General features: G+C 33.8%; 1 protein-coding gene across 5 annotated transcripts; it reads right to left on the reverse strand.

The window, feature by feature from the left end:
* Positions 1–1,699: 1,699 nt before the first annotated feature.
* Positions 1,700–12,064, reverse strand: LOC109860593. Of its 5 annotated transcripts, none has more exons than XM_020439804.1 (5): positions 9,810–9,905; positions 9,489–9,687; positions 4,509–4,683; positions 4,045–4,102; positions 1,700–3,157 (listed from the first exon to the last, which is right to left on the reverse strand). In XM_020439804.1, exons 2-5 carry the CDS (start codon positions 9,670–9,672, stop codon positions 2,468–2,470), a joined length of 1,107 nt encoding a protein of 368 aa, XP_020295393.1. In that variant the 5' UTR covers positions 9,673–9,687; positions 9,810–9,905; the 3' UTR covers positions 1,700–2,467. The 5 variants fall into 5 exon arrangements, with proteins under 5 accessions (XP_020295393.1, XP_020295394.1, XP_020295395.1 ...); XM_020439805.1 differs by lacking the exons at positions 9,489–9,687; positions 9,810–9,905 and adding exons at positions 4,988–5,127; positions 5,608–6,280; XM_020439806.1 differs by lacking the exons at positions 9,489–9,687; positions 9,810–9,905 and adding an exon at positions 11,261–12,064.
* Between the last annotated feature and the right edge of the window lie 784 nt (positions 12,065–12,848).

A 12,848-nucleotide genomic window follows, 5' to 3' on the forward strand; every position in this document is an offset into this window, starting at 1 on the left:
ACGAGACCTGCGACTTGCGTTTAATGTAGAACGGCCTTTGAGTTCCACTTTTGTGGAAATACGGCTAAAACCAGCGGCTGAAACCGTCGTAAAAAATTACTATAGGATGGCCGCTCTCAGGTTTCTCTCTGCTTTCATGCACTTTAATGGCACTCAGCGACTTGTAGGCAAGGGGAGAAGAGAGGAAGAGAGGGGAACCGACTGTGCTGCCGCCTGGCCTAGGGCACCTCCGAAATGAACTACTAAAACTTCCGGAGCCAAAAAATACGGCGAGTTTGAACCCCCTGATTGTAGACTAGCCATAACGTAGAATGGGATTAGTAGAATACGTATATGTAATCGCAGATATAAATACATAACGTGTACGAAAAATTAAAATTGAAAATAAAAATGGATAAGAGCGCGATTACTGAACTACTGAAGTGGATTTTTATTTTTTGTCGCGGACAAAATGCAATTACATTCGTATATCGTACGGATTCTAGAAAAAGAACACCTAAATCTTATTAAGTAAGTATCAAATCGGATTATGTCTAGACTTTGCTTTGTGTTTTTATTGGTAACTATATCTCAGTAAAAACAGTTACAATTTCGAATATCAAATGGCAACTTGTAAATCGCAGTTTATAGACACTGAATTTTGATGATCATTTTGCAAAAATGTTTAAAAAAATCATAGTTTAAGATACCTGAATTTAGCCATACATTGAATTACAATAGATCTCCAACAATTATGTATACTCGCTAGTTTTTATCTTCGAGATTTATACACTTGTAAAAAGCCGACAATAACAATAATAAAGATAAACATGGGTAGAGAGAAATTATGAATTTTATTTGTAAAAAAGAGGAGTTCCGGTGTCCAACAGAATAAAAAGTATAGATCGGTAGTTCGAGAATGATGGAGCGAGTTATATGTGTATATATATATATATATATCTATATATATATATATAATGTATATATAGAGCGTATAATCATAACATGAAATATAAAACTCTCACATCATCAACTATTATATATGTTAACTTTAAACATAGTCAACATATAAATATACAGTTATCACATTGAGTGAAATGTATTGATACAATATACAAGGAATCTATACACACATATGATTAAAAACCTTGATTTCTATCTTTTTTGTTCACATACTTTATATATTCCTCGATACTCATTTCAGCCATATTGAATTATGACGTCAATAGCAAAAAATCACAAGAGTTTTTATTTTGCAACTTACGTCAGAAATTAAAGTAAATTTTTTTTAAGTACATAACTATCTCTACAAATTTTGTGTCAACTGTCTTACTAGGCCTATTTTCGCTAAAAATATACAACATATAGAATCAATAATATATCGATTTATATATACATTAATGCAGAATAAGAAGAAAGTGATTTTTCGCTTCTGACATTATAAATTCAATATGGATAAAATTAGTACTCACACAGAAGCCTTAAGTACTTTCATATACATACATACAAATATATTACTTACATACATATACATGCATAGACTCTTTAGAGAGATGTTACCCTAGTAGGTATACAAAACGTCGTTATACGACCAATTTCGCGCTTTACATGTACTCTCATTTGTGATATATATTGGGTCATTAAGTATGAAACTTGACAAATATATATACACACATATACATATATATATGTATACAGGGTGTTACTCCTACTTGTCTACGAGAGATGTTACACCAATTCTGGGAAACTCTGTATATATACATATATGCATAAATATAAAAAATATTTGTCAAATTTCATACTTGATGACTCAATATTTGTAGTCAACGTGGAAACATTGTTCGAAAACATCGATTGGTAAAAAGGGAGATCAGGAAAAACGAACCGAAAGAATTAATTCTATCGTATGCACATCGAGTCGTATCTCTTATATATCAATTATCAAGTCAATCATATAGAACAATTTTAGTGAGCGAGTTTTTTTTATTTGTAACACTCAAATTGCTTTAATATTTTGGCACTTGCAGCAAAAAATTTCTATTTTGCGCGCGATTTCCACGATACCAATATTTTACTCTTTTTCTCGTATGTATCTTTTTGTCTTCAACTATTAGGCAGCAAGAAAAGACAAACCTTTATTGATGACGCGGATTTCCTTGAGAGTTTTGTTTCTTTTCGTTTATTATTTTTTTGTTTATACTTTAGAAAGCATTGTCAAGAATAAAGGTATAGAAGAATATATTCAAGAAAGAGAAGAATATACGATTTGCATTGCGTTCTTATCTTTTCGCAATCGTTCTTATCTTTACAGATTTTTGTTCGTCTCATTCTTTTACTTCATTAGCCGAAAAAACGGTTCGATTTTTTCTTACAACTTTCTGTAGTAAACCAATCACCCTTTATCGCGTCGAAACTTGTAGCCTTATTCCCCGACTTTTTTTCACAGATTTCAGTCTTATCTCGATGATCGCTGATTTGAATCCGTTGGTCACGTCATCTGTGCAGTATTAAAACTTCGCTCTCTCGTAGTCGTAGCAAAGTGCTGAGGCTTTGGGGCGATCTGGAAATGCTGAACGTACGAATTGCTCCTAAGAATGCCGCTACCAGACGTGCTGGTCGAGTATTGAGGTGTCACGGTGATTATGCCGGTCTGCTGCAAATACTGTTCGCGATAAAGCGCCTGCTGCGTTACATACTCGCCGTTCATCGGATTCTGACTGGTATAGTGAAGTTTGTTTGGCTGCTGTTCGGTCATGGCCGAACATTCTTTTCCGTCACGTACGTAGCGAACACCAATTGGCGATGCGCAAACTGGCGTAGTCGTCTTTATTCCCTGGGTCGGACTTTGCGTAATAGATTCAAGCACGTGACGTGGCATATTCGGCGATGGACAGCGGTGGCCGTCCTGCAATCCGTCCATACGATTTGCGTTACGTATGAAAATCGGAGCGCTTTCCGGCCTGCCGCCTATTATGTTCCTCATGCCCTCGCGATCCTTTGCGTTGAGGCTCTGTCTAGAGCTGCTCAGAACGCGACTCCTCTGCTTAGAAGGTGACGAAATGTTATTCAAGTCAGAAACGCTTGACCAATTTACGCTAGCCAGTTCCCAACGACGCAGCAAGCTGGTTACTCGATCCTCTTGATTACTTGTGTCGAGGCTCTCGTCGTAATCCGGACCCTACAATTTCCAAACAGACTTCTAAGAGAAGAGAAACTAACGTTGTTCTTTAGTATACATCTCCTCACAAGAACAAACCATTGCGCACGAAGAGAAACACATCGTTTCATTAAACTTTTGAAAGATTTCCACGATGAAATATATAATGTAACAACATTTTTCATTATCTCAATATGTAATATTATATATTTCAATTATGTTATTGACGTTCGACAACAATTGTACTATCTCTCAGCTGGAGAGCCGGCTTGAAACAAATCGAAAAGTCCTTTGTCATTTTTTTCAAGTTTCACAATAATTAACGAGTTTTAATTTAACGAGATTAATTAATAAAAATTCACAGAATGAGCGGATCTTTATGAATCTCGTAAAGTGGACTTTTCGATTTATTGTCAATATAACCGGATGATACGGCTATTACTATTTTCTCGTCTTAGTCGTACCTTGTTAACAAATTGTCTTTTATCTCAAGAAAAAAAACTGATACAACAAGCTCATCGATTCGAATGTGACTTATTAAAGTGACAAAGACTAAAGTAATTTTTACTCGGGTTTATATATATATATATATATAATATTTGAACAAAAATAGACCGCTATATATCCATTTCTTAAAAAAATTAAGCAAATTAATACAATGACACACAAAAGTATTGTATTACATTGAGAAAATAAATTTTTTATATAGTGTATGTGTATATATATTGTACAGAGTATTATATAGTATTAAAGAGATAAAGTTATCAGATATCCTACAAAGCCGATTAATGTTATTTTTTGCAAAAAATGGTACGGGAAACAGGAAATTACTAGCACATACTCATATATAATATAAATCATTCTCTTTTCAGATAAAATTGATTAAAATGAAATATATCACGACTTACACTTTCAATTTTCTCGTCGAGCATCTTGAAAAAATCTAACTGACTGCTGGATATATCCCTGAAAAATTCATGATATAAAGAGAAAGATTAATTACAAACAATGAATACCGCTATAAATCTTCATAGTCGAACAAACGTAAGCGACAAGTTATCGCGATGTGTTTTCGAAGTAGATATAAACTATTTTAATAAATCACTAGAAATATATATTTTCTTTGCGTAAATAAATTATTATTTTAATATCGATGTTATAGATATATCAATCGCGGGAATGGAGTGTGCGCCGTATTATATACCTGCGCGCGCGTACCTAATTTGATTTAATTAACTTAAATATATTTTTTGTGTATGGGACACAAAAAAATAAAATATCCGTGAAATCAAAATTTGTTTTCTAAATATTAACACTTCAGAGAATTTTAAATAAAAAATATTAATAAGAAAATATTAAAATCAACGTTTACGTTTGTTGTAAAAGAGGTCCGCCCCCAGGAACATTTGGTTTTTTCTTCGCTTGTCCCTTAGCATCGAAGCCGCTATTTTGATCTTCGTTTTTGTTCACCTCGACACCGTTGGTGGTTGTCTTGTTATCCTTGATGATACTATTTCCGTTTTTCTGTTCTACGGACGACGCGTTACCTGAAGCACAAAAACAACACGGACATGAGACGAATCTATTGTGTCAGCAACAATGCAAAGAGAGAAAGAAAAGAGAGAGATAGCTCTAATGCCGTTTAGATTATTATCATCTAAACAATGAGATTAACAACTGTTAATATTCTAAGTAACGTTTTTCCGATTTCGAATAAGATATTACGATTGTCTTTGTGTTAGTTATTTCATTGTTATTTATTTTTGATATCGGCGTGTAAAAATACGATTAAGAAAACAGTAAAAGAGAAGAGAAATGGCGCAAAGTTCAACCATGCAAACACAAACATACTTAATCTTATCGGCAACAAACACAAGGATGAGCATGAACTTGGAGAGGAATTGCTGCCACAACCGATTACAGCAATGCTATTTCTTTTTATTTCAGAAAAATTTATAATTTGAACGAAAGGGCCCGGTTTCTGGAACACACTTTGTACAAATATATTAAAATAGAGTGCACGTATATATAACAGGTACGTGAATGTGTCAAAGTAACGTAACACACCGACCACGTTACGTCGCATGAGCGGAGATATTTTTACCGATACTCGCATCACAGTTATATTATGTTTCACATATCGGATGATAGATTGGATGATGTATCTCGCTATCGTGGCTCGTGGCATGATATTACACCGGAAGAATCTTGCGAAACATACATCTTCCAGACATAAATAAATAAAATCGCGCTCCGGCAAACTTCGCGAGCCCATGTAAGAAGATGCGTTTCTTTTGAAATTCCAATAGACGGAACAAGTTCACTCTTGATACAAGTTAACTCTTAATTATTCGGATGATATAATATTTTTTGTCTAAATATTTATTACCCATTTTAAATATGTGAGATTAAAAATAAAATAGACGTGTGTTATAATAATTTGTATTTATTTTTACAAAAAGTGTACTCACACGCTCCTAAAATTGATATTGCGCACCATCACACGCTATCTACAAAACCTTACCGCTAATGCGATAAATATATTTATTTATCGATAATAAGTATGTAAAACAAAATCGTGTGAAAAATTTTGAGTCGCGCTTCATTCAGATCTAGTTGATTTTGAATCTGGCGAAACGCATACGTATCACATGTATACAAGCAGAATTCGTAATTTCTCACAGTCTTAAATTGCCTACGCTTCGTGCACTGCCAATTTAACGAGACTTTTTGACGTATTTCTACAAAACTGTGACAGAAACAAAAAAGTATGTTGCACGGTACAACGTGTTGTCAGTAATCAAAACAATAAAACTTTAAGATAAATTGAAATAAAATGCACACAATGCGGAAAGAAAAACACAAAGTAACTAAGTTACCTTCGATAAGTGGTCATACCTGACATTAATTAATCATTACGCTTAAGTCTCACACATGATAAAGTGATGCCGATATATTCGCTTGTTCGTTTTAAAAAAACGGTTATTATCTTCTACAAAATTTAATGACAATTCTCCCGCGTGATCGATTACTATAGAAATTAGAAATTCTATATATAACCGGCAAATACAAGACGCAGACAATACTCTTTAACTGCATCGGGATATGCCGATCAAACGATGACTCAATCGACACTATGTATATAACGGCGATTTATTATATTACTTAAACAGTCAAAGATGAGGTCAAAGAGAAGAAAGGAAAGAATATAGGTAGATATTTTTGCCACGCGCACGGAAGTTCACGTCATGCGTTATACGCTAATAATAGCGGTCGGCTTGTCGCCGCGACACCACGCGTGATTACTCAACCCGCATCTCGGTATACACCGCAACAAGTCAAAGTCCTGTATCGAGGTTTTCTTGGACCATGCGACCTATCATCGCTTAACTACTTAACGTCACATCAAGTGACATTTCACTTTTACGTATCTCTTAGTATCGCAGCACAGTTATATCTACGCCGAATCTACACATCTCTTTACGTTATTTTCATGAGTGTGTGTATACATATGTATATATGTATGTATGTAAGAAAAATATAAAAGAATAGAAAATTTTATTATTTTTATGAAAATTTACAGCTTTGAAAATCCTTTTAATGCGGAGATTGCGATATTTACATGCATTTAATCGTCGGGGGTACAAGTGCACTAAACGTGAATCAAGCTCGCACACACGACATGATCAGTGTATTACTATAGTATACATGTGTATTATATAGATCACATGTGGAAATGAGAAATATACCTAATAAATATAACATTATTATATTACTCGAACAGACGAGCAACGATATTATATTATAGTTCAAGAAGCACTGCAGCATTCATTATTACAGTGTGAGCGATACTTTCGAAATATACGAAACATAATAATAGTATCGCTCGTCGCGTCCGTGGCGAGCGTAATTACGCGAGTATGTGACAAGAGAATATCGAACTTTCGGTGGCTGAGCTCCTACTCTTTCTCAAACTCCTCGTGCCACGCCAAAATTAAGAAAAAAGAAATAGCTTGCAAACAGGTACAAAAAGCCTAGCAGCCGCGTTCTCTAATTACAGTCAGCAGCCGAACCGACACTCCGAGTCGGTTTCACTTGAAATCAATATCGCTGCAATAATCGCGATTGTGATAACGTATCTCGGCAATCTCCTCCGACAGTTGTTCACTCATATAAATAATGAAATAACGTACACAAAAAACGCGGCAGTCGAGATAAATAGATACATGTATATCTATTTATTTACACATGTTTGTAATATTATAGTCGGATCTTCATAAAAATAATCTTTATCTTACCTAATATTTTGAGACCAACGAATCTCCGTTAAAAAGAAATCACATATTATATAAGCATTAGTAATATAATATGTGATTTGGTTTTGGCTTAATTCTTATACTTAATTGAGAAGATCAATTATGTACCACCAAGAATAAAAATAATCAATTCTTAATTTCTATTATTTTTTAACAAATAATACTTTTGTTCTCGCCAAGTGACCAATGTATTGAATTCGAGTAATATTTCACATAATATTTTTCTGGTAAGTCGCAGACGTTCCAAGGATGTGGCATCCTTGACGGGCGTTAATATATCGGTTTCTTCGACAAGAACGTTTGCTTGAGAAGTTTCAAGTAAGTTGAAGAGCGGCGGTCTGTCTCAACAACACACATACACACGTGTTTGTTTTAAAAATTACCTGCATGATTTAAAAAATTCAAACAAGGGAGCGTTTACCCTCGCAAACAAAAAAGTGTTAGCGCTGCAATTTATTATATTTTTTCTTTATTTTTATCACCTATATAGCAGCTTAAAGATTTAAGATTAAAGATTTTAAGATTTAACAAGTTTTTTTGACAAGATTTTATCAAAATTGTTTTAGATTTTATATCGAAATTGCGTTTCCTCTCTCAGAATGTAGAGAAGAATACAATTTTCTGCAATAATTTACGAATACGTATAGTTTTTGTCAATATAAAGTAACGTTTTATATTACATTTTTAATAATGTGTGCGTTTATTAACACGCATTGTTTACTTAGTGAGATGCAGCTTAGAAAAATGATAGATGTGTATGCGACGTGAAGAAAATCACAAATTGTTTTGATGCGCGTCTTAATAAATCAATGCCTGCAATGTTTTTCTTGCACATTTAATCATTGTTCTGATCATATTTTATGTCATATTCATTCATTTTTTTTTTTAAATCAAGTATCGCGTAATACGGATGTTTCTAAGAAAAAGCTGCAAAAATTCCGTAAGTTTAATCCTTAATCTTAAAGACTTTATGGTGTGATATCTTGACGTAGATGCTTTTATACTTAGCTGACCAAATAACTATATACGTGTACATATGGCTCTCTTATCTCGTCATATCAAGGCTATTCCGCCAAAACTCGCTTTCGTGACCGTCATCACGTTCCATCAAACGTTCCGATCTACGAGAGGCACGTATACACATCGTACGTATACGTATATACATATTTCGTAACACACAATTCGTCGCGAAACAATTTTTTAAGAAAGAATAAACTAAAAGAAACACGTTCGTGGAAAACAATATTCAAAAGAGAGCTCGACTACACACTCGCAATATGCGATATGTTGAAAATTTTTATTATTACGACGTTCTCATACAAACTAATCAACAAAATAAACAAAGTAAGAAACAGACATACTATAATAAGAGATATGTTGCTGGGATTAAAACGCACAACGCAGCTGCACAGGTATACTCGTAGAAGCAAACAAGATGCAAATATTTAATTCTTTTATAAAAGAAATTAACAACAACTAGAAGTTCGAAACAAACAAGCGACGAAACGGAGAGATGTTTCGCATTATTGACCGAAGAAGAGTGTCATAAAAAAAAAAGCGGCTTTATCTCACCTTTAATAGAACATCCCTTTTTCCAGCGCGGACGCGTGTGTAACCTTTTAATCGTTCTATCTATTTTTTCATCATGAAAAAAACGCTTGTAATTTTACATAATAAGTCTATATATTCGAGATATAAAAAGTTTGTGTGAAAAATTTTTGATAAATATATATATATATATATGTTTGTAAATATATATATATATATATATATATTTACTTTATATATATTTACTTTTTTTTTTTAATATATATATTTGTATACGAGTATGTGTGCGCTAACAATTAAAAGATGCGATATTTAAGAGACTGTAAAATGCAAAAACTTAGAAAAAAAAGAGAAATTAAAAAATTTAAAAACCACCTCAAGTGTAACGCAGCATTATCATTTGAGAGTTTAACACGTACGAATCTCCGCGCTCTTGAATGACAGACAAAAAAAAAAAAAAAAAAAAAAACGAAAATTAAACCGCTCACCTTTTGATCTGCGAGTCAGATTTGTTATGTTTTGGCGAAGCAGCTTGAGCCACATTCTCGCGCCCTTCTGTTTGTTCTGAAAATCCGACGTGCCGTCAACGGGAAAACTCGCACTTCGAGATAACCCCGTTCTCGAGTCGTGACTACGTTTCCACACGTTTTTCTCACCATTCCACCCGATCATAGATCTTGTGTGAATCTGTCCGGCAATTTGGCGGGATAAAATCATTTATACACGTACGCACAACACTATTTGACGCCGCAATAACGCGACGATAATCCAATTCTTAATGATACGAGATCATTAAGTAGAATACTTGCAGGCGAGACGTAGATAAGACGAGAGGATTGTTCGCACTTCTAACATCGCCAAGCGAAACAAACGTTAACGACGGAGCAAAACACAACTTTTATACGCCAGCTGCACTCCACATACTACCGAGCGCGATAATATCGGTCCCGGTCCTTGAGGCTCATCTTGTTTACTCGGCCGGAATAGAGCGAGACGGATACTGGCGCGTAAACGGAGAGCACGTTTTGCGCACGCGTCAGCGTCACGATGATCTGGGAGCAAAGGGGTGCGCACAAACTGTGCGGTATAATCGCGCTACACACTTACAATAACGGGCTAGAAGAAAGGATGAAGAAGCGTCCTCCCTGCACTCTCGGAGCCGAAAGACAAGTTTACAATGAACTACCGATGTCCAGGATTTTCGCTTGTTTTGAAACATGTTTCTTCAAAACATTAAAAAGAACGTGTAAAAAAGCACATTATAATTATGTAAAAACAGGAAGTAGGTACATCTTCTTCTATGCTCTATTTTTTTAGATAAATGTATTGCTTTTGTGCAACAAGAACAGTTTATTTATAGTTTATATTTATATAGTTTTTTGCAACAATTAATAGAAAAAATAAATTGACGAATGTTAATCTTCATCTCCCTTTTTCTAGTTTCTTTTTTTTTTTAGCAAGATAAGAAAGAACATTAATAGTCGTGAAATGTGGGTCAGTCACTGAAAAAGACACTTTCAGGCAATGCATGTAAGCGAAAACATTTGAGATATACGAATATCAGTATTATCGCAATGTATATTTAGCTCGCAGCATCGGTAAACATCCAGTTACGTTCCGGCATGCGATTAGAGGACATAAGTTTAACTAGCGCTTCAATTCGTTCGTACATACATACATACATATACACATGTAAAATTTTGTCTGTCTATAATTTCGACGTTTTGTGTTATAATCAATCATTTATATTAAAATTTATGTAAATTCTCCCGTAAAAGATTGGTATGTTATATTCGTAAAATCTTTTCTTTCGTGTGTTTCAACAAAATGTACATGAAAATTTCGCAACAGACTAAAATATCTTTTCGTTCCACAATAACGAATAAGTGTATAAAGAAAAGAATGTAAAAAGTGCTTTTTAAAAGATTCCGTTGGCTAAATATTTCACGCTGAACAATTAAAGGGAGTTGCATTTCAAAGGGTTGTAATTTTAATAAACTGATAAAGAAAAAACTGATGACTCATAAGAAATCATATATTCTATTTTTCGAACAAACATGTTTCCTTTTAGGATTATATCCCGCAGGTATAATTTGTGTGTAATTTCATTTTATTTAAGATCTCATCGCTAATCATGAAAATTTTCAAGTTTCTTAAATTTCAAGTGTCAAGTTTGTTGTATGAAAAAAAAAAAAAAAAAAAAAACAATTTTGTTATATCTTTTTGTTAAATCTTATAGAAAACTGGAAAATGTACTTACAAATAGAGTCGTCGTTCTTCTTCGCGTAGTTAGTTTTATTTTTCTTGTTTCTTGGATAGATGTTGCCGATTTTGCTCTGTCCACAGCCCATCCTGTTCCCTTACGTCCTCATGCAAAAGTAACACTGTCTTCACTTGGCACCGAATTTTGTCGTAATAAGTATTGATCACTTTATCGCAACATGTCGTTCGAAATTTGTGTCATCATCATCGTCAATTTTGAGAAAAAAAACTCAACACGTTTGTGTTTACGTGAATTCACCGGCTGACTTCTGCCATTATTCTTTTATTGTACATTAAGCTGGCAGCATCTTCTTCGTATATTACATACATGTTTCTGTATATATTTTAAATATAAACACATATATAATGTGCTTGCTCTAAAACGAGATGTTTATTTTTTTTTTATTAATCAAGTACGATTATTCAGTCAAGATTCGACGAGTAGCAAATTAAGAGAAAATTTCGTAGGATATGTATACGTTTCACTTTTTCTCTTCATTAGTTTTAGTTAAATTACCACAGAATAATGTGAATCAATCTTTTTATTCTGGTCAGTTTCTTAAATGGTCGCATGTATAGGGCGCGACAGACTGTGTACGTCCCGTGTGATCTCTTCAACTTTGACAATTTCTCGTCATAATTGCTATTGCCAGAAGAAATAAAAAGAAAGAAAGAAAGAGAGAGAGAGAGAGCAGTAATTGGTCACATATGATATTTCCGATGGATTGTCTGACACAGTCTCAGTTTTTTTATTGCGGAGAAAAAAACAAATAGAAAATAGTAAATAATAAAACAGTCTTGCAGTATATATATATATATATACGTATATATATATATATATCATAAAGTTTCAAGTCAATGTTTTCAAAGAGAAAAACAGAGCAAAAAAAAGGAAAAAGAAGAAATATAAAAAAACAATTTTGAATGTGACGAAATATTTAAGTATTCAGATGAAAATAATGATCCAATAGAAAATGTTGCTAGCAAAGCGAAAAATCTTGCAATAGTTTTCTTTAATAGTTGGTTAAGGACTTCACACACGCCTTTAACGTTCTCTTAACGTTCTGGCTATCTGATTCGAAATACCCAATCCATTTTGTATTATTCACTTTATATTATTGCGTGCGATATTATCACTTAACCCATGTTCAAATTGAACATTCTCCCAATCGGATCTCTTGCACATTTGTCACTTCGCAGTCAGTGCTAGCGCTGTCGAAGATAATCTTGGCTCGTTTTCGAAGACACACAGAAAATCAGTCTTACTGATTATTAGTACCGAGCACGTAACAGCCAATTATCCGTAAGGATTGTTGTTTGATTTTTCGCGATTTTCTATCCAAAGAAGAAATGCTTAAGAAACAATGAGAAACAATAGTTTCTCAACATCTGTAATCTTCGATAAAATACTCGGTAAAAGAAGAATGTTGCTGTGATCCTGATAAAAAAAAATGACTTTTTCAACGCACACGTTGTTTTAGCAGTGCTTATAACTCGGTCGTAAATCAAGAAAGATAAATTTTGTCATTTGCAGCACCAGTAACAAAAAGTAAGTTTAAGCTCGGCGAGAGCTTAATGTGATAACG

Source organism: Pseudomyrmex gracilis, unplaced genomic scaffold (assembly GCF_002006095.1).
Source record: "Pseudomyrmex gracilis isolate BER0280 unplaced genomic scaffold, ASM200609v1 scaffold_420, whole genome shotgun sequence".
Taxonomy (NCBI): Eukaryota; Metazoa; Arthropoda; class Insecta; order Hymenoptera; family Formicidae; genus Pseudomyrmex; species Pseudomyrmex gracilis.